Source organism: Kwoniella shandongensis, chromosome 13, assembly GCF_008629635.2.
Source record: "Kwoniella shandongensis chromosome 13, complete sequence".
Lineage (NCBI taxonomy): Eukaryota > Fungi > Basidiomycota > Tremellomycetes > Tremellales > Cryptococcaceae > Kwoniella > Kwoniella shandongensis.
This window is the reverse complement of record NC_089299.1, coordinates 327,080-344,072: the sequence shown is the minus strand read 5'-3', so window position 1 is coordinate 344,072 and position 16,993 is coordinate 327,080. Positions and strand designations below refer to the sequence as shown.

Genomic DNA, 16,993 nt, shown 5'->3' with positions numbered 1-16,993 from the left:
GTGCCATGATGTGTGTGCCAGTGAGAATCATTATACATGGCCTGTGTCCTTCTTCGGTGGATACAGGTTGAAACATCAATAGGCCACCAGTGTTGAACCGTCACTGCTTTAGTGTCAGAGGCGGGTCCGTTGACGGGCCTTTGCGAGGAATAAACAATGCAAATATGGACAAAGTCCTTTCCCAAATTGAACGAGTTGAGTACCAATTGTGCAAGACTTGGGGTTCACTAGTAGAGCGCTTCACTTGTACGATGATAGTGAATTAGACAGAGGAATATACATTTGTCACAGGAATAAGTATGTACAAGTCCTGTGCTCATGTATATAAGGACCAGTGACACAACTTGGACCTTGGGAACGATTCGTCAGCCAAGTGGGCCATCTCCTACTTCTGTCACCTCAAGGTGTTGTCGCAGTTACCAGACATCTGTAGACTCTGTGGCAGATGTCAAGTCCTGTTTCCATGGCTCATCATGTAAGACAGGATATGACCCTAAATTATTATCTCAGAGATGAGCAATTTCAGTCCTTTTCTATATCCACTTGTACAAAAGGATATCAGGGAGGATGCCCAGGAGGTGTTTTCGATATGAACACTGCATATCACAAATACCAGAATAGTCTCACATTGATTTCCTTTATGAGTCTCAAACTTCTCTTCACTCCATCTCCTTTGCTGATGAAAGATGATACATGGCTTACAGGGATGTGACAGGTTGCCATTGACAATCCTTTCTGACCATCCTAATCACAATATAACAAAGTCAAGATGAGAAGGTGTTTCAAGAGTGTAACAGATTATTCTTCCTATGTCCTTCAGCTCCTTATGACATACCACACTATGTGTGGATACATACCTGCTGATCAAGGAGAGTAGTAAGGAGGAAATTAAGAAAACAATATAACAACATGTGTGTTGCCACAGAGTTCTGAATTGTTCTATCTTCTCGCTTAACACCCATCTATAACTTCCTCACTAGCAATCCACCAATCAGATCCACTGGCGAATCCCATTCCTTGGCATTCTTACTGTACACTTCACCTCAGAGTCATACGATGCCACGACGAAGTCCATCCCCTCCTTACGATGACAATGATAGTCGTAGATATGAGGACCGGAGAGATTCCCACTACGGTGACGGGCAGTCCAACTGCGCAGCATCTGTCCAAAGTGTCTCAACATCGGTGAGTGTGTGCAGCCTGCTGATGTAAGTCAAGGTTTACTAACGTGAAGCCATGTATCTTAGGTGAACGCCGGTCCGCTTGTTCCCGCCTACACTCGTTATAGAGTTGGAAACCGTCGATCGTACAGCGCCAGGTATGAGGGGAGTGCCACTGGGACCGCGTTGAGTCACAACAACGCCTCCCGTGCATTGATTCTCCGTCCCGATACCCCTCCGTTGTCATATCCTGAACAGAGGAGTCCTGTCAGTAGCAGCTCCGCTTCAGGTCACGATGGTTTTCCCCTCAGACATGTGCCCTCTGTCCGTAGCCGACATCACCGTCTGCCACCTATCCCAAGCCAAACTTCCCGATCCGCGCCTGAAAATCGGACACCTGCGTATCAATCAAGCTACGACCGTCTCAGTCAGTTGGAAGAGGAAGTTTGGAACTCCGTCGAGGAATCAAGGGCCTTTCGGTTGGACCGGGGCATCGGTGGCGACCTGCCTAGTGGAGCCGACGGCCATGTTGATCGTGACACTTGGATTAATACGAGAGTTGCCTTCGATCGGGAATGAACACCAGATCGATGAACGTCTTGACCTGCTTGATACGCAAGGTAGGCAAGGATTCGCTGTCCTCCAACCTCAATGTTCCGAACTATTTGAGAGTTTATCAGCACCCAATTTCATATCGAAGCTGATTCATTGTTGAATATCTGTAGCCGACCATCGAAGGGTTTGTCTTTCCCACTATATAGCTTTATGATTTTTTGTTTAGTATGTTCTTCTCCACTTCAACAGTTTATATCTATTTAATGGGTAGCGGCTTTCAGTAATTTCCGTCATGCACATATAGTCTGATTCATAGACGCGCCGAGAGCTAGTCCCATATCAGTTCTCCAGTGATTAGCAGAACTGCCATTCCAGAAGCGATCTGCCAAGCTCAGGCTTGGCATCCGACCGCCTAGGACAAGGCCGTGAGTGCTATTTATCAATAGCGGTGTACATTTGATGTAAAAATGCTACCGATGTCTAAGCCTTCATCACAAGATTGAGGATGTTGAACGTCAAGCTGCGATAAGCACTCGTAGTCAGTGACGAGAATGACCCCCAAAATGGTAGTATTATGACAGCTCACCAGAACAACATGACCGCCAAACCATACAAGGCGAGTGCAAGGGCGAACCATTTCGTCCTTCCTGGTTCTTCACGGAACAATCTGAAGTAGAAGAATCCGGGCAAAATGAAGGATATGATTGTAGATCCAGTTGATCCAACAAATCCGAGGACTGCTCGCCATACCGGTGGTTAGTGCCACTCCTTTGTGGTTATTCCATGACGATAACAACGGACTCACCAATTTCCAGCTCATGGACGTTGTAAGCAATAGCAAAACCGCTGATCAAAATCCCAGCGGTTAGTCCGATGTACTTGGTGTAGTGCATCTCGTGTTTGTGTCCATGTCCGTGATCATCACCACTAGCTTTGGGAACAAGTGGATCGTCTTCGCTATCATCATCGTCATCGCTTTCGTCGTCGGCGTTGGCACCGACCAAGGGGTCTACTTGGTGGTGTCCCTTGAACAAGCCATGCGTGAGATGATGGAGCGACGCTCGGCATGGAAGTGCTTGAAGTGGGTAGGATAGTCCGACGAGGAGGACGATGCCGAAACGGCCAAGAGCCACGATGAGAGATGTCGGCGGGTACCTATGGATTAAGATCAGTTCAGGCCTTGTCCAAAAGAGGCTGGACTCACATGGCAATAACGTTACTTCCTACCTTGCTACCGAAGGTAAGGTAGCCGACCTTGATTCAGGACTCCGTCAGACCTAACAACAGTTCTACATCTCTAAACACAATGACTCACAATGCCCAGCTATGGATTGAATGGGTATGTCAGCGTTAGAGACATGGAGTAGGAGAGGAACGCATACGCACAATTTCGTAAACGACAGCGGCAGATCCAATCGAGGTTCCGATAACAGTGTTCATCCTCTTTTGACTCTTGTTCTCAAGCTCGTTGTAGATAGGGAAGAGCTGCACTCATTATCGTCAGCTGCTGATCTCAACCTCGCTCGGCATTATCTTACTACGTTGTTCATGACTTACGTTTTGAGAGCAGGTGTATGCGAAAACTTGGACAGGGAAGCTCGACATAGTGTTCTGACCGAACCGAACTAGAACGACTTCTCCTCGAGTGGGACTGACACCCTTGAGAAAGAACCATCCGACAACGACGAACACCAGGCTGATATATTGATTAGCTTGATTCTTGACCCTTTTCATCATGCGGTAGAAGGGTAGGCGGAACTCACTATACTACAGTCGCCAAAGCTATTTGACTGGTGAATCTTAATGAATCTAATGTCCTTAAGAAAGACAAGGGAACAATTATAACCATGATAGCAAAGAGCCAAAAGTGAGATGCGAGTAGGATCGAATCATCCGCCAAAGGGTGATGGAACAGCTGAGCCAAGGTGTAACAGACTTGCGGAAGAAGGGTCTGCGTAGCGACAGTGTGAGCATGCAATGACTACTCTATGATATTGAGACAAGGACAAAACTCACCTTGCAGATTATGAGGTATGAGACGGAGACACCGAAACATTTGATTGCGATGGCAAGCTGAATTAAGGGATACGCGTCAGCAAAGATAACGGGTAGGAGATCGTGCACTCACGTCAAACGCTCTCGTGGCCCATCCTTTCCCGAAAGTGAGTCTCGCTACCTCGTTAAAGCTTGCTTTCCGGCCCTGCTCCCCGGGTCTCGTTCCAACTACGCTCGCACACCGACTCAGCAGGTATAGCCCGAACATGGCGGTCATCGCGGAGAATGCGCATGAAATGATTCCGGGAATCATACCCATAGACGCGAATGCCGAAGGGAAAGCGAGCGCTCCCGCACCGACGATTGTGTTGGTTAGGTTTGTCACCGAAGACGTGACAGAGGCGTGACCATCTTTGGGTGGTGCTTGGCTTGAAGGCTTCCGGATGGTAGAAGATGACGAGGAACCAGGCGGTGAAGTTGCCCCGTAATCACGCTCAGCAGGCATGTTCGAGTGGCGAGGTGTGGACGGAGGACTGTGGAGATAAGGTGACGTTGCTACTGGATCAATGCTATTGGATGGCGCAGGAGAGACAGACCGAAGGGGGATGTATTGGGATATGGTGATTGATAACTCGGAGAGATAAGGTTACCGATGGCGGGGCGCCAGGCTGGGCTGGCTTGTGTGCAATTATAGGGAATGGGCTACGAGTAGAGCGAGCTGATTTCCAGATTGACGATGATCGAACCGAACTGTTAACGGAAGAGCACAGATCAAAGCAAAGGGATGTAGGGGTATCAATGTTTACTTGCAAAGGTATTATACATCGGGAAGGAGGGAGCATCTGCGAATGGAAAATCCGAAGATAGCAAATAGTTAGCACATCAACCAACACCTCATGGTGCATCATCAAATCCGATCGGCGATGACCGTCAAAAGTACAATGAATACGTAATGAAATGAATACGTACTGACAAGCTTAAGCTGTTGGTGGCGACTTATATGGAGACAGTGTTTAAGGTTTGTTCCCAGGCGCGCCTGTTTTGTTGACATCAACTTGGTCATGAACAACAAAACAAACAACAGTCAACAATCGATTGAAATTCTACTCTTCAACATCAAGGTCTACGACACGACAACGGCGACTACTACGACACCACTTCGACTTGCGGATCGACAAAGAAACCTTGTTGCGACATACTGACGCGATGTCGTATTTCGAAGGACGAGAAGAATCGCCTATGCCTACAGGTCCTAGCATAGGGACATTGGGTACGCTCACTTTGGTTAAGAGAAAGGGTGGAACAGACGTTCAGACGTTCCCACTTGATGCAGAGCGAATAACATTTGGACGGTAAGCAAGCTGTACCCCAGCTTATTGCTCTAGAAGTTGGACGCTAACAGACGATTACCTTTTATCAGTGACTACGATTGCGATGTGAGAGACATGCCGCCTTGATCACTCAACGTTGACTGACATTGTGTGTTTTTCAGGTCCGACTCTATTATTCTGACGTCTCGAAGCTCCACTGCGAGATCAGATTTGATCTGATCACAGGACAGGTGAGTCCTATCTGAGGGTACCCCGTCTTGATACTGACCTCTCCCTTCTATCAAGGCATCGCTGCATGTTCATGGGAGCAACGGACTCCTTCATACTCCAGAGGGTGGCTCCGCGTCATCGCACAAACCCCCTTCAATTATCCCTCTTTCGAACAAAGACACTATCACCATCCGCAAGAAGCCCTTCCGCTTCGAGTATGGCTCTTCGGAAACTACGGACGCGGCTATCATGTCTCCAGCTGTCCATAGATCATCGCTTCACGATTACGCACCTTCTCCTGCGAAGCAGATGTCACCAGCACCGGGATCGCCTGCAGGTCCATCCGTGAGGCGTCGTGCATCACACCGATTGTCACTGGTCCCTTCTGGCAAGACGTTTGTACCTCTATCTCCCGCTAAGAACAGGCGACACAGCACTTTAGGTCTTGGGGGAATGGGAGTTACTGCTAAAATGGGTGGCGGCAAGTCCAAGCTCAGCGAAGAGATACATGAGGAGCAGAGCGAAATCGACCAAGAAGAGGAAGCAGAACAATCAGTGGTAGATGTTACAGACGGCGACGAAGGCGATGTGGTCTACCTAGAGGTAACGGACGAACCGAAGGAAGTAGCGGATGCAATTGCCACTCCATCTGTGAGTCCCTTCACTACGTGCGATGCGGTTCGCTCATTGATTGCGTTTCTAGACTATTCACAATAATCCTTTCATGACACCACAGCAAACCCGAAAGGCTCCTCTTCGAAACACCAGTGCCGTTCCTCGAACTCGAAAGATGAACGCACCTGCGACGACTGGAATTTCGGAAGGACAGCAAGTTGAAGATCCGAGTGCTTCCATCGACGATGCTATTGCTATGCCTGAGTCGCCCAAGACTCCTCGTTCGGTTCCCCTACCTCCCACTTCCGACACACCATACAATCCTCCCGCTACATCATCTCAGAAGCTGCCTACGACCCCTATCCCTGCACATGTTGCTCTTGCCACGCCCAAAGGTCCAGCGACCTTGCGTAAGGCTTTATTGCTTCGATCTGCTCGTAAGGTCTGGCAAGAGACTCGAGCTGCTGGTGTCGAGGGAGCGATCCAAAACGGTGAGATCGAAGTGAGGAGGAAGAGCACAAGTCCAAAGATCAGGGCTGGCAGGAAGAGTGCTACTCCTGTCCCTGTCCTCGATCCTGCATCTGACTCCTCTGAAGAGGAAGAAGCAGAACCTGCAAGCCAGCAGGATGACCATGCAGAAAGCGGCGGTGAGCCTGTTGAAGAAGGCCAAGTAGAGGGACAACTCCAATGGATTTCCGAGGATGGGACCGCCGAAGTATCATTCGAGTCTGAGTCAAGTGGAATGGATTCGCTTGACGCCGACATGTCCTTGGATATCGTACGTCTCGTCAACAATTCCTACCGCGAGACGTCAAAGCTGATACAGAGCAATGACACAAAGCCCGGACAGTCTGTCCTTCATCTCACTCCAGCGGGCCTTGAAGAGGAGGAAGAGTACATCAATAACCATGTCGAGGGAGAGATGGACGAGGACGAGGAAGAAGAGCAATACGAAGAGTACGAGGAGTACGAAGAGGAGGTCAAGGTGTTAGACGACGAGGAAGAGATGCAGCAAGAGGAAGAGATGCGGCAAGACGACGGAATGGAGCAGGATGAGGAGGAAGATGATATGGCCACCTCGCTGCCGGGAACGCCCGTTCATGTGAGTATGCCACTCCGACCTAGATTGGATACAAGTTGACAATGGTCAAAATTAGCGACCGATCGCAACAAACAAGTTCTTCACGCCTCAACCGCAACGTGGCAACCTCAAGCAGCCGCGTCGATCTCTGGCTAATATTGGAGGCCCAGCTGTCCGCTTTGAAAGACTACCAGCAACACCTGGGTCTCTTCGAGGCGTGCGAGCTGCTCCAGGTTCAATGGGGAAGCCAAGTCGTCGTGTCAACGTGACATTGCCAGACGACAACGAGGAGAAGGCGGATGTCAAACGAGCGGTACCCATGGTGACCCCACGAAAAACCTACGCTATGTTGGCCGAAGTAAGTCATCTAGATCTGGTAGGGCTATTGAGCTGATATTGTGTAGGATCAACGCCTGCAAGAAGCGCTTGCTACCCCTCGTACCTTACCGGCCCCTCCCGCTACCGGTTTTAAATCACCTGTCCGAGAGACTCGCTTTGCGGACCTCGTCGCCACTCCAACCCATCCTGCTTTGGCACCTAAGTCACCTGAGCCTGAACAGGGCGAACAACAGACCGTTCCCAGCACGCCCATGGGCGATATCAAGAAACGCCTGGACAGCATCCGAAGACAAAGTGTCCAACGACAAGCCACCTTGCCCGTTGATCGAAGGGCAACGATCGGCTTCGCAGGCACTCCAGTTTCGAAACCAGTTTTCATTCAAAGTGCTTCGTACAGCGTCGCAGCCAATAGCAGACGGTTAGCAGCGCACGCACCAAGAACTCCAATCTTCCCACCATTCAAGCGAGAAACTGCTGAAACGCCCATCCACTTCACGCCTCTTCCCGGTACGTCAGCACCTGATAACTCACATGAAGCGCAAGAAGTCACACCAAAGGCGCAACCACCCTCCTCGCCGGAAGCCGAGCTACCTTCCAGCCCTTCGACTCCGTCATACACCGGTCTCCGCGAGATGCTCAAACCCGTTATGCAAGCAAAGACGCCATATCTCACAGGTATCCGAAATCTGTTCCCAGTTACCCCTCAAGAATCGGCTTCGCCTTCTCTAACGGGTGTCAGAGCGCTATTCGCCGAGCCAACCGTTCCTGCTACACCTAGCTTTGCTGGTTTGAAGACCATGTTCGCGAGACCAACAGTCCCCCCTACGCCCGCACTGGAAGGTTTACGGGAGATGTTCGAAGAGGAGGAGGAAGAGGAAGAGGAGGAAGAGATCGAGGTTCAGACAGCGATCATACCGGTCGAGGTCGAAGAAGCAGATGAGGAAGTCGAACCCATTGCACCTACCAAGAAGACCGGCAAAGTCGACGCCTCTAAACTCCCGAGACTCGCAAGCTCTACTTCGTCGTCCTCTACCGCTCGTTCGAACAAGGCTACCTCCGCGGCTTCGGCAGCTTCAGTCTCACAAGCGGCCAAAGCACCTGTGAAACGAGGCCGATCGACCTCCAAGGCTGTCCAGGAAGAAGCGGCCTTGGCACCGAAAGTAGTCAGATCTCGCAAGATTGCAGCACTTGCTGCCACAGTTGAAGCTTCAACAGCAGCACCTACATCGCGTTCGACCCGAGCTCATCGGACCGCCAGTGTGGACCCTGAAAGTAGCACTAGTCGATCACGATCAACTCGAGCCAAGTCGACTGCTGAGCCCGAAGAGCAAGCTTCGGCTCACCAAGAGGAAGGCGCTGGCGCGGCAGCGACTAAAACCACCCGAAACCGCTCGACATCTTCGCGCGCGAAGAAGGCGGTGGTGACGGAGTCGCCGATCGTTGAAGAGGAGGACAAACCTAAGCCTGCAAGGGGTAAAAAGGTCCTCACGCAGATTGACGAGCAACCGACTGTTGAATCTGCTACGGAGGAGAAGAAGTCCGCACCTTCTCGAGGGAAGAAGGCAACCACTTCCGCCTCGACATCAGCTGCGGCTACTAAACAAGCACTTTCGACTTCTGCCAAATCCGCTCCGGCTCGAAGCAGGATACCCTCAGCTACATCCAAGTCTGTTGTAGGCGAGAGCAAGTCCGCTCCTGTCCGTCGTGGGAAGGGCAAAGCCACGGAGGAGAAAGAGAACGACGAGTCGCAAGTGGTTGTCGAAGATAGCAAGACGGTCTCAGCACCAGTCAAGAGAAGAGGAGTGGGCGTGAAGAAAGAGGAGAGTGCCGTACCTGTCGCTGTGGGACGTACTACGAGGAGTAGAAAGTAAGGTCTGACTGATAGCAGTAGATCGTGTATTTTGGTTTCCTGATACGCAGGTCGGGTGGAGAGTACTTGTATGTAACGTGACGACTTGGTCCGCTAAAACGGAATATGATATATACCTGGTTCATGCATACCGTCCTATGTCACTATCACTCTGACCCAAGAGGTCTGACGTTGCATCGATAGTAATAGCACCACTCAGCAATAGGAGGATCTCGAAGTGCCACTTGCCACGAATCGCTCTGTCCAAAGCGGGGTTTGCCGAATCCCGCGGTCATCCTGGGTTCTACAGTCCAGAAGTCAAATCCAATATCCACCGTTTCGACATATTTCATCGTCCAACTTCAACTTGGATCTTTCACTATTTCTTTCCCAACTATACAGTCTTCAAGATGATATCTCCATAGGTAAGTCCCGAGTCCAACGGCCTACTCTCCCCTTTACTCCCCTTCCCACCCGTCGGACCACTCTATCCCTCCTTCCCCTTCAAACCAATCCCTACTACCTCTTTTCCACCTTCAATGATGTCAACAAACATAATTCCAGATCTCCATGGCTGCAAACCGTGTGTCGTATGTTGAATAATGTTCAGAATCGCACTGAGCTCTATCCTCCTTCCTCCTTACCTTTCTGACTTGATTGGAATTTCACCGGATAGAAAGAGAAGGAGAAGCTGACGAAACAATTGTTGCTACTTTAGGTTCATACCGGATTGTTTGATTGGAATGGATTGACACACTATACTGTTGGTGATTTCTTTGTAATGTCGATAGTTTGGCTTCAATATGCATGTCGAATACCTTTCACTATCCATCACTCAGCTGCTATCTCTGAATTTGCAGTTACACTGCTTCTTTCTCCCATGGTGATCGCGAGCGGTTGTGTTTTAAGCAAATTCTTCCATCTTTTAGTACACGACACATAGCCCAAAACCAAATCCCAACCTTTAACTGGATATGTATGTATACTTGTATATATATAACTGTATATATGTTTGATACTCTGTCTTTGCTTATGCCCAGTCTTCTCTTCTTTACTTCACCTCACAACCTCTCGCACCATGCAACTAACTACACATGTCTGTCTACTAAACAATCTCACCTTCCTCCACCGTCTTGGTCGTTTCCTTCTCGGCACTCCCCGCAGTTACAGAATCCTCCTTTGTTGGGCTGAGGACCGCTTCTACTTTCTCCACAGCTGCATCTACTTTGGAAGTGGGTTCATCCGGTTCGCCCATAGTCACGTCCCCGTCGTCCTCTTTGGACTTCGCATCGTCCTCGGGCCCAGGCAAAGGTGGCGTGGGCGGCCGCGAATCTTCCTTATCGTCTTCGAGCTCATCTTTCTCTTCCGCTGCAGATGGTGCAGAAGGACTCTCTACCTTCGGACTAGCTGCATTCGTTGTCGATTCCTCTTTCTCTGCTCCAGAAGCTGGAGCGACCTCAGACGCAGCTGATGCAGTGGTGGCGAGAGCAGGAGTCGCAGCGTCCACAGACTTTTCCTCGCCGACCGCAGGAGTTGATCGCGGCAAGGGCGATCCGATGCTAGGCGTGTTGAGCACCTCAATCACCATTCTCTTTGGAGGAGCGGGAGATTCAGTGCTCTCAGCTTTGGCCTTCTTGTTCGTTCCATTGGCAGGAGACGTGGGAGAAGGCGGTTCGACACGTTTGTTACCCGCAGCGACTTGAGCCAGAGGACTGTTGGCATCGGCTCCGGGACTACCGTTCCTCACTGAGCTTTCTTTGCTGCTCGTTGCAGGTCGATCACCGTGAAGAACCATCAGTGCGTCTGCAGCACCCTCGTCGTAATCTAGTCATGCCAATTGTCGTCAGTTATCGCCACAGTGATACTGGCGGGTCTTAACTCACCTTCGTCTACCGTACGCGAAGGCGCTACTTTTTGAGGGGTCTGATGAGGTGTGCTGGCTACTGACGGGCTACTAGCGTTGGTCCCACGAGGCGAAGCACCTTCCTCATCTCTCGACGCGACCTTCAACGAAGCTGGTCTGTCCCTTTTGGTGCTGTCTGCGCTACCCCTCTTACTGATTGGCTTCTCCTCTTTGGGCCGTTTAGCGCCTCCAACCTTCTCAGCCTCATTCCTCCGCTTCGAACCCGCTTTGCTGCTGTTCGACGGGGCAGGGCTCGGTGCTCGTGGATCGTCGGCTCGGATCTCCCGACTGATTGAAGCATGACGCAGGCTACCGTTTGTTTCAAGACGTTCCTCAAATCTCCTTCCTTCGTCTCGTCGACGAGCTTCTTCTGCCTCTCGTCTAGGGTCGAATCGGGGGTCAGGACCTGGGGGGTATGGTCCGCGATTGTCGAACCCGTATCCAGGTGGAGCGTATGCATCTCCCGGTCTTCCATATTCCCCCCGGTAATCTTGTGGAATTCGAGGGGAAGGCTGGCGACGAGGGTCAATGTTGGGATGAGGCGCCCGGTCTTGCATCCGGGGGGAAGGACCACGATGGTCAGGCGGACCACCAGGTGGAGCTCGAGACCGATCGCGATTCCTCTCCCATTCGTCTCGTTCTCTATCACGGGGGTAACCGGGCTGCTGACCGGGAGGACCCGGTGGACCTGGAGGCGCGAAAGGACTATATCCTGGAGGAGCCGGGAAACCGTCCCGACGTCGAGGTGAAGCAGGCGCGTCCACATGTCGTCCAGCAGAATCGTATCGACCGCTACCGTTGAATGGGGGTTGTTCCCGGTGAGGTTCGCGATCACGTCCGTTGACATCGGGACGTTCAAGATCCATGGGAGCGAGAGGAGGCTGTCTTGCCAAACTTCCTCGGCTCTCATCGACATGAGCAAGAGGCGGTGGGACGATTCCGCCGCGGAATGGACCAGGTGAATGACCTCGTCCGATCTCGCCGCCGGGAGGGGGGGGAGGTAGGTCTCGGATGGCTGTTGGACCGTCCGCTGGGGCCAGTTGAGTGGGGTGACCTCGTGGTGAGCCTCCAGGAGAACCCCCAGCTCCCCCTTGACCAGTGGGGGTAGCACTGTATTGGGAGGGGTGAACGTCGACAGGACCAGGGGCGGGTGGCAAAGGGGCGTTGCCAGCATTCTGGAGCATGCCGAGACGTTGTTTGATTGTTGCGTTTCCGGGATCGAGCTCAGCGGCTCTGGAGTAAGCATCGATAGCGTCCGTGATCTGGTTGTTGCACGACTCGTAAAGACTACCAAGATTGTACCACACTTCACTGATGTAGGGGTTGAGTCGGATGGCCCGAGAGTATGCGTCAAGAGCGTCACGGTATTGATTGATCTGATAGTAAAGCACACCAATGGAGCACCAGAAAGTGGGGTTTCGACCGTCGCGATAGACAGCTTGCTGGTATGCCTCGTATGCCTTGTTGTACCTTTGACCAGCCATGAACGCTCGCCCAAGGAGATACCAACTTTGAGCATCGGTACCGTCTGTGCAAATTGTTGTCAGCTGTGTCCAGGCTGAAATTCAATTAACCCACCTGTTTCCAGACTCTTGGTAAGGTATGCTACAGCTTTGTCCTGATCGGCGAAGGGGGCGCCGGGTTGATGGTGGAGCCATCCAAGCTGTTGCAAGACCTTGGCGTGGTCGGGTTGATGGCTGAGCACTCGCATGTATGCGTCCCGGGCGGCCTCGTACTGGTTGGAGTCAGCACATCTAGCTTCCTTGCAATGGTACGACTATACTCACGTCTCGATCCTGCTCGTACACATGTCCCAGCTGGAACCAAATGTCCCAAGAAGTCAAAGGACGAGGAGGGTTGTTGAGGATGTAGCGGAAACACTGGGGGTAATACATTAGCTACGGTACCTAACTGCCTCGCTTCTTGATACATACCTCGAGGGATGCTTGGTACTTGCGCTGATGCTTGTATATGATGCCTAACCGGAAATAGATCTCGTTCGCCTTTTCGAAATCTGCGTTATGGAGGTCAGCATCGCAACAACATACTGACTGCGGCAGACTCACTGGGATCCATTTTGAGCACGCTCGAGAATGCTTCTTCCGCGTGCTCGAAAGAGCCGTAGCGGTCGTACAGTATGCCGATTCCGTACCACAATTTAGGCTCCTACAAGTTCATGGAAGTCAGCTCCAAGCGCAACATTCAGATTGATGATAGCTCAAGCTCACTTTGGGGTTCGGAAGGTGATATAGAGCCTGTTGATATGCTGTATATGCTTTGGGCAAGTCGTCTTTCATCAATAGACAATGACCTGCAGTTGCGACGTCAGCTCTGTATGGTATGTTTCATGTCAACATGTCAACGACAGCACACTTACCCATCGATCCCCAAACCTCCCCGTTCTCCTGATTCATATTCAATATCCTCTGGAAATATTCGATCGCCTTGTCGAAGTTGTCTCTGCTCCTTGCGATGGATGCGACTGCATTCAAACCAAGGACAGAAGAAGGGTTGTGTCGCAGTGCGTTCTCGAAAGCTGTGAGTGCCCTATCTTGGTTGTTCATACCTTCCGCAACGGCGCCTACGGAGCAAGTTCAGCGTAAAGAATGTATAACAAACATAGGTCAAGAAAGTCAACTCACCGATCAACATCCATGTATTCTCATTTGCACTGGCAAGTTGCGCCAATAATCCGTCCATCTTCTCCTTCGCAGCCCGCGCTGCTTGACTCATAGGGGCACCACCAGGTGGTCCAGGATGAGCATGACCGTTGCCGACCGGAACCACAGGAGGGGGACCAATGGCTTCTGGGGGAGGACCAGCCATGGCCATGGGTGGGGGAGGTCCTCCTACGACCACTGGAGCCTGAGGCGGCCCATTGGACACATGTCGGGAGGAATGGGAACTGTGGTGTTGGTGATGATGGTAATTGGGGTGAGAGGAGGAAGGAGGGTAGCCTGCAGGGGGAGGGCCATGGGAGGGGTAGGAATGGGAAGAGTGAGAGTGATGATGGTGGTGGTGAGAGGAGTGTGACATTCGTGCGTCGGGCATGGTTTTCCGAGCTACAAGCGGGCGATTAACGAGAGTGGCCATATCGTCAAGTCAGCGAGAGTTCTACGAGAGAAGCTAGATCAAGGGGAAGGTGACAAGAAAGTAAGAAAGGTTGCTCCGGCAGAAGCCATGAGACCCTGAAGTGATGTTGTACGACATGGGAGGTCATGATACGCTTCTTCACTTCTGAATAAGCCTCATAGGCCAACCATCCTTTGTATTAGATGGTGCAGAGCAAAAGAAGGATCATTTCCGAAGATCACGGTTTTGTCGTTTTAGAGTTCTTGGAGAACCTTTCACCGGTTCGAGGAAGGTCCCGAAGGCAGCGGCACCAATGGAGCGATAGGAGGGGTCGATCCGGCAAAAGAAAGGAAAACGGGAAAGAGAGACGATTAGAAATGATGCGACTCACCACACTGGCTTCTGAAACAATTGTCGATCTCTTTAGGTCGGAACCGAAGGTGGTACTTCTTGAACCAGATGAAGACGATGGGAGGGAGAGTGTAGAGGTGTCGAGAGGGGTAAAGTAAAAGGTTGTCGAGGTCCGTGATCAAGTCTAAGCGAGGGATCCTTGATGCTTTTGTTGGGGATGAGTTGAACAATAAGGCTGTACTGGCTACCTTTAAAAGTCAAAGGACGGGGATAACAGACTAGACGCTCGGACGTGATCAAAGCTCGTCTTCTGGGTCCAGCGACGCACTGACTGCGTTTTGGTAGATGACGCGGATTGAGTGACACCGTGCCATGAGGAAGGGACGGGAGTGATCGATCAGGGGGTGGATGTATGAGTGTGCGATTGTGTGTGTGTTTGAGAACGTCGGAGAAACGGAAGAGTTTCCAGACCGAAGGATACAGTTCGGAGATCACGTTGGGCCATCAAGTAGGGAATGGGGTCGAGAGAAAAGATGCACACATGTTAGCTTAGCTCTACGTTTCATCGCCCATTAAACAGTTGTCCGAGGGCGGGTATAAAGTATTGAGAGACGCTCCGAGCTAGTGTCTCCGTTGACCACCTCAGACAGACGTCGAAGATGTGTGTATAGATGTACTTGACAGGACTTGGGAATGGTGATGGTGAGGGCGACGTGTCACAACGGGAATGTGAGAAGAGTATGACTCACCTTTGCAATCGATTTAGCTTCCGAAAGGCCGGGGTATGAGAGACTTGACCTTGCTGATTGGTAACAATGCTCTTCTTTGAGAACGACAAACGGTCAAGGCCGACAAGTGGTGATGGACGAAGAAAGTCGAGCCTTTAAAATGTCGATTTCTATGGATGATGGCAATAAGTTTATCTGTTCCGGAGCACTACGGCCGCAGGTGATGACTATCGCTACGCGCTTTTGAGGTAACAGTTCCGTTGTGCTGAATCGTATCGACTACCGTGAGTGACACTGCAAGCTTGAGGAGGTAGAGATAGATAGCACCCGAGAGGGTATACACGAGTGTAATCGAGAACGAAGAAGGAAAGAGATAGAGGAGCGAAAGAGAGATAGACGGAGAGAGAGATACGGTTCGAGGGAATTGATGATTTGCAGGAGCAGATGGGGGGATGATTCAGTTTGTAGTAAGAATATGGGATCTTGATTGTGATGGCGTGGGCTCGTGCATTTCCCACTCGGACTGTGGGTTATTATTTCTTAATTCCCCTGTGCGAGTTGGTTAATGGGTTCCCCTGTTGCCCTTTCTTTTCCCCTTCCTGACTGCCTGTTTTCCGTTCCTACCTTCTTGGTATGTTTGATAGAAGGGGGGGGGGGGGGATGAGGGAAGAAGGGAGAGAGAAGGACTGGTTTAGACCCAATCATCACACCCAATCAGGTCCCACGCTCTATAGCCCCGCCTTTCCTTTTCTCTTTTGGATTAGAAGTGTGGCGTCAGCGACTGTCCAGATATTTCGAGATTCAGGGTAACACGCCGACACAGACCCAAACCAATCTGACGGGATGAGCGATAACATAACCCAACCTAACAGTAACATCGCCGATCGTAGCTACGTACTGATACGTACACCAGAGCGCAAGGGCAGAAGAAGCAAACAGTTTCGTGCTAAGAAATAGTCTAAATAATAGGCAGCTAAGGAGACATTACCTTCCCTTTTTAGTGTCTCATTTAATTCTCCGATTCCACCCCTATGTATGTCGCCCTTTCCCGGCATCGCATCCTCTTCCAGCCGAGGTAAACAGCGATAATATTTCCGATTGGTCTAGAAGCGTGACGTACTCGTGTTAAACTACTTTTACGGGATGACGACGTGTCACTCATCTTTACTGTATCCTTTCTATTCCAGACTACGGTGGTAACGGTTCCTTTCTGATCCGAAAAGTGTAAGTGCGCACCGATAGTAGTACGCGAAAGGGGCGGGGGTGAGAGCCGAGGAGGTGAGGAATCACAGTCCGAATCAGCGGGAACTCAACAAGGCTAGCTCACAACTCCTAAAGAGAAGACGCATGTCCAAACAGACTCACTTGCGCATGTTATCGTACGCAATCCTAAAATCTCAATTGCAGAGTGACACACACTCGGGTCGTCGAGTCATTCCATTTGGCAGACAGACGCACATGCATTTCCAAAGATCGAGCAAGACAAGAACTCCCGCTCCACTACCCTGGGTTACAGTAACCAACCAAACAACATGCATGTGGAGTGACCAATCCATCGTTCCCTATCCTGCCGGCGATCGTACGTAACTCGCACCCGATTTTACAAAAGCATAACCCCATAGTCGCGCGTGTATGAATCTCGGTCGGTGTATGCATGGGGACATTTTGTGACATAACGCATTGACACGTTTATCTTTTCGCAGATCATAGCCGCAAAGTCGCACGACCTGTCATATCGACCCAGCCGTTGGATGACTATCCTGAAGCTGACTATAATTCATTCGAACTCTCAATCACCAGCGAT

The 16,993-nt window shown here is 50.9% G+C and overlaps 4 protein-coding genes across 4 annotated transcripts; 2 read left to right on the top strand and 2 right to left on the bottom strand.

Annotated features, from left to right (window-relative positions):
* Window positions 1–1,056: 1,056 nt before the first annotated feature.
* Window positions 1,057–1,739, top strand: CI109_106826 (uncharacterized protein; the record flags this gene model as incomplete). Its single annotated transcript, XM_065967918.1, has 2 exons — window positions 1,057–1,185; window positions 1,248–1,739. The coding sequence occupies 2 exons, from the start codon at window positions 1,057–1,059 to the stop codon at window positions 1,737–1,739; spliced, it is 621 nt and encodes a 206-aa protein (XP_065823990.1).
* A 456-nt stretch (window positions 1,740–2,195) lies between these two features.
* Window positions 2,196–4,215, bottom strand: CI109_106825 (uncharacterized protein; the record flags this gene model as incomplete). Its single annotated transcript, XM_032002109.1, has 10 exons — window positions 2,196–2,235; window positions 2,302–2,452; window positions 2,521–2,870; window positions 2,920–2,969; window positions 3,031–3,039; window positions 3,102–3,200; window positions 3,273–3,411; window positions 3,479–3,666; window positions 3,732–3,788; window positions 3,844–4,215. The coding sequence occupies 10 exons, from the start codon at window positions 4,213–4,215 to the stop codon at window positions 2,196–2,198; spliced, it is 1,455 nt and encodes a 484-aa protein (XP_031863666.1).
* A 701-nt stretch (window positions 4,216–4,916) lies between these two features.
* On the top strand, window positions 4,917–9,157 carry CI109_106824 (uncharacterized protein; the record flags this gene model as incomplete). The annotated part of the gene is made up of 8 exons (XM_065967917.1): window positions 4,917–5,062; window positions 5,131–5,146; window positions 5,203–5,271; window positions 5,327–5,902; window positions 5,955–6,644; window positions 6,708–6,968; window positions 7,024–7,305; window positions 7,352–9,157. 8 exons carry the CDS (start codon window positions 4,917–4,919, stop codon window positions 9,155–9,157), a joined length of 3,846 nt encoding a protein of 1,281 aa, XP_065823989.1.
* A 1,083-nt stretch (window positions 9,158–10,240) lies between these two features.
* CI109_106823 (uncharacterized protein) lies at window positions 10,241–14,089 on the bottom strand (the record flags this gene model as incomplete). The annotated part of the gene is made up of 9 exons (XM_032002111.1): window positions 10,241–10,959; window positions 11,019–12,566; window positions 12,617–12,773; window positions 12,826–12,918; window positions 12,973–13,052; window positions 13,105–13,204; window positions 13,267–13,349; window positions 13,416–13,619; window positions 13,681–14,089. 9 exons carry the CDS (start codon window positions 14,087–14,089, stop codon window positions 10,241–10,243), a joined length of 3,393 nt encoding a protein of 1,130 aa, XP_031863668.1.
* Window positions 14,090–16,993: the final 2,904 nt, after the last annotated feature.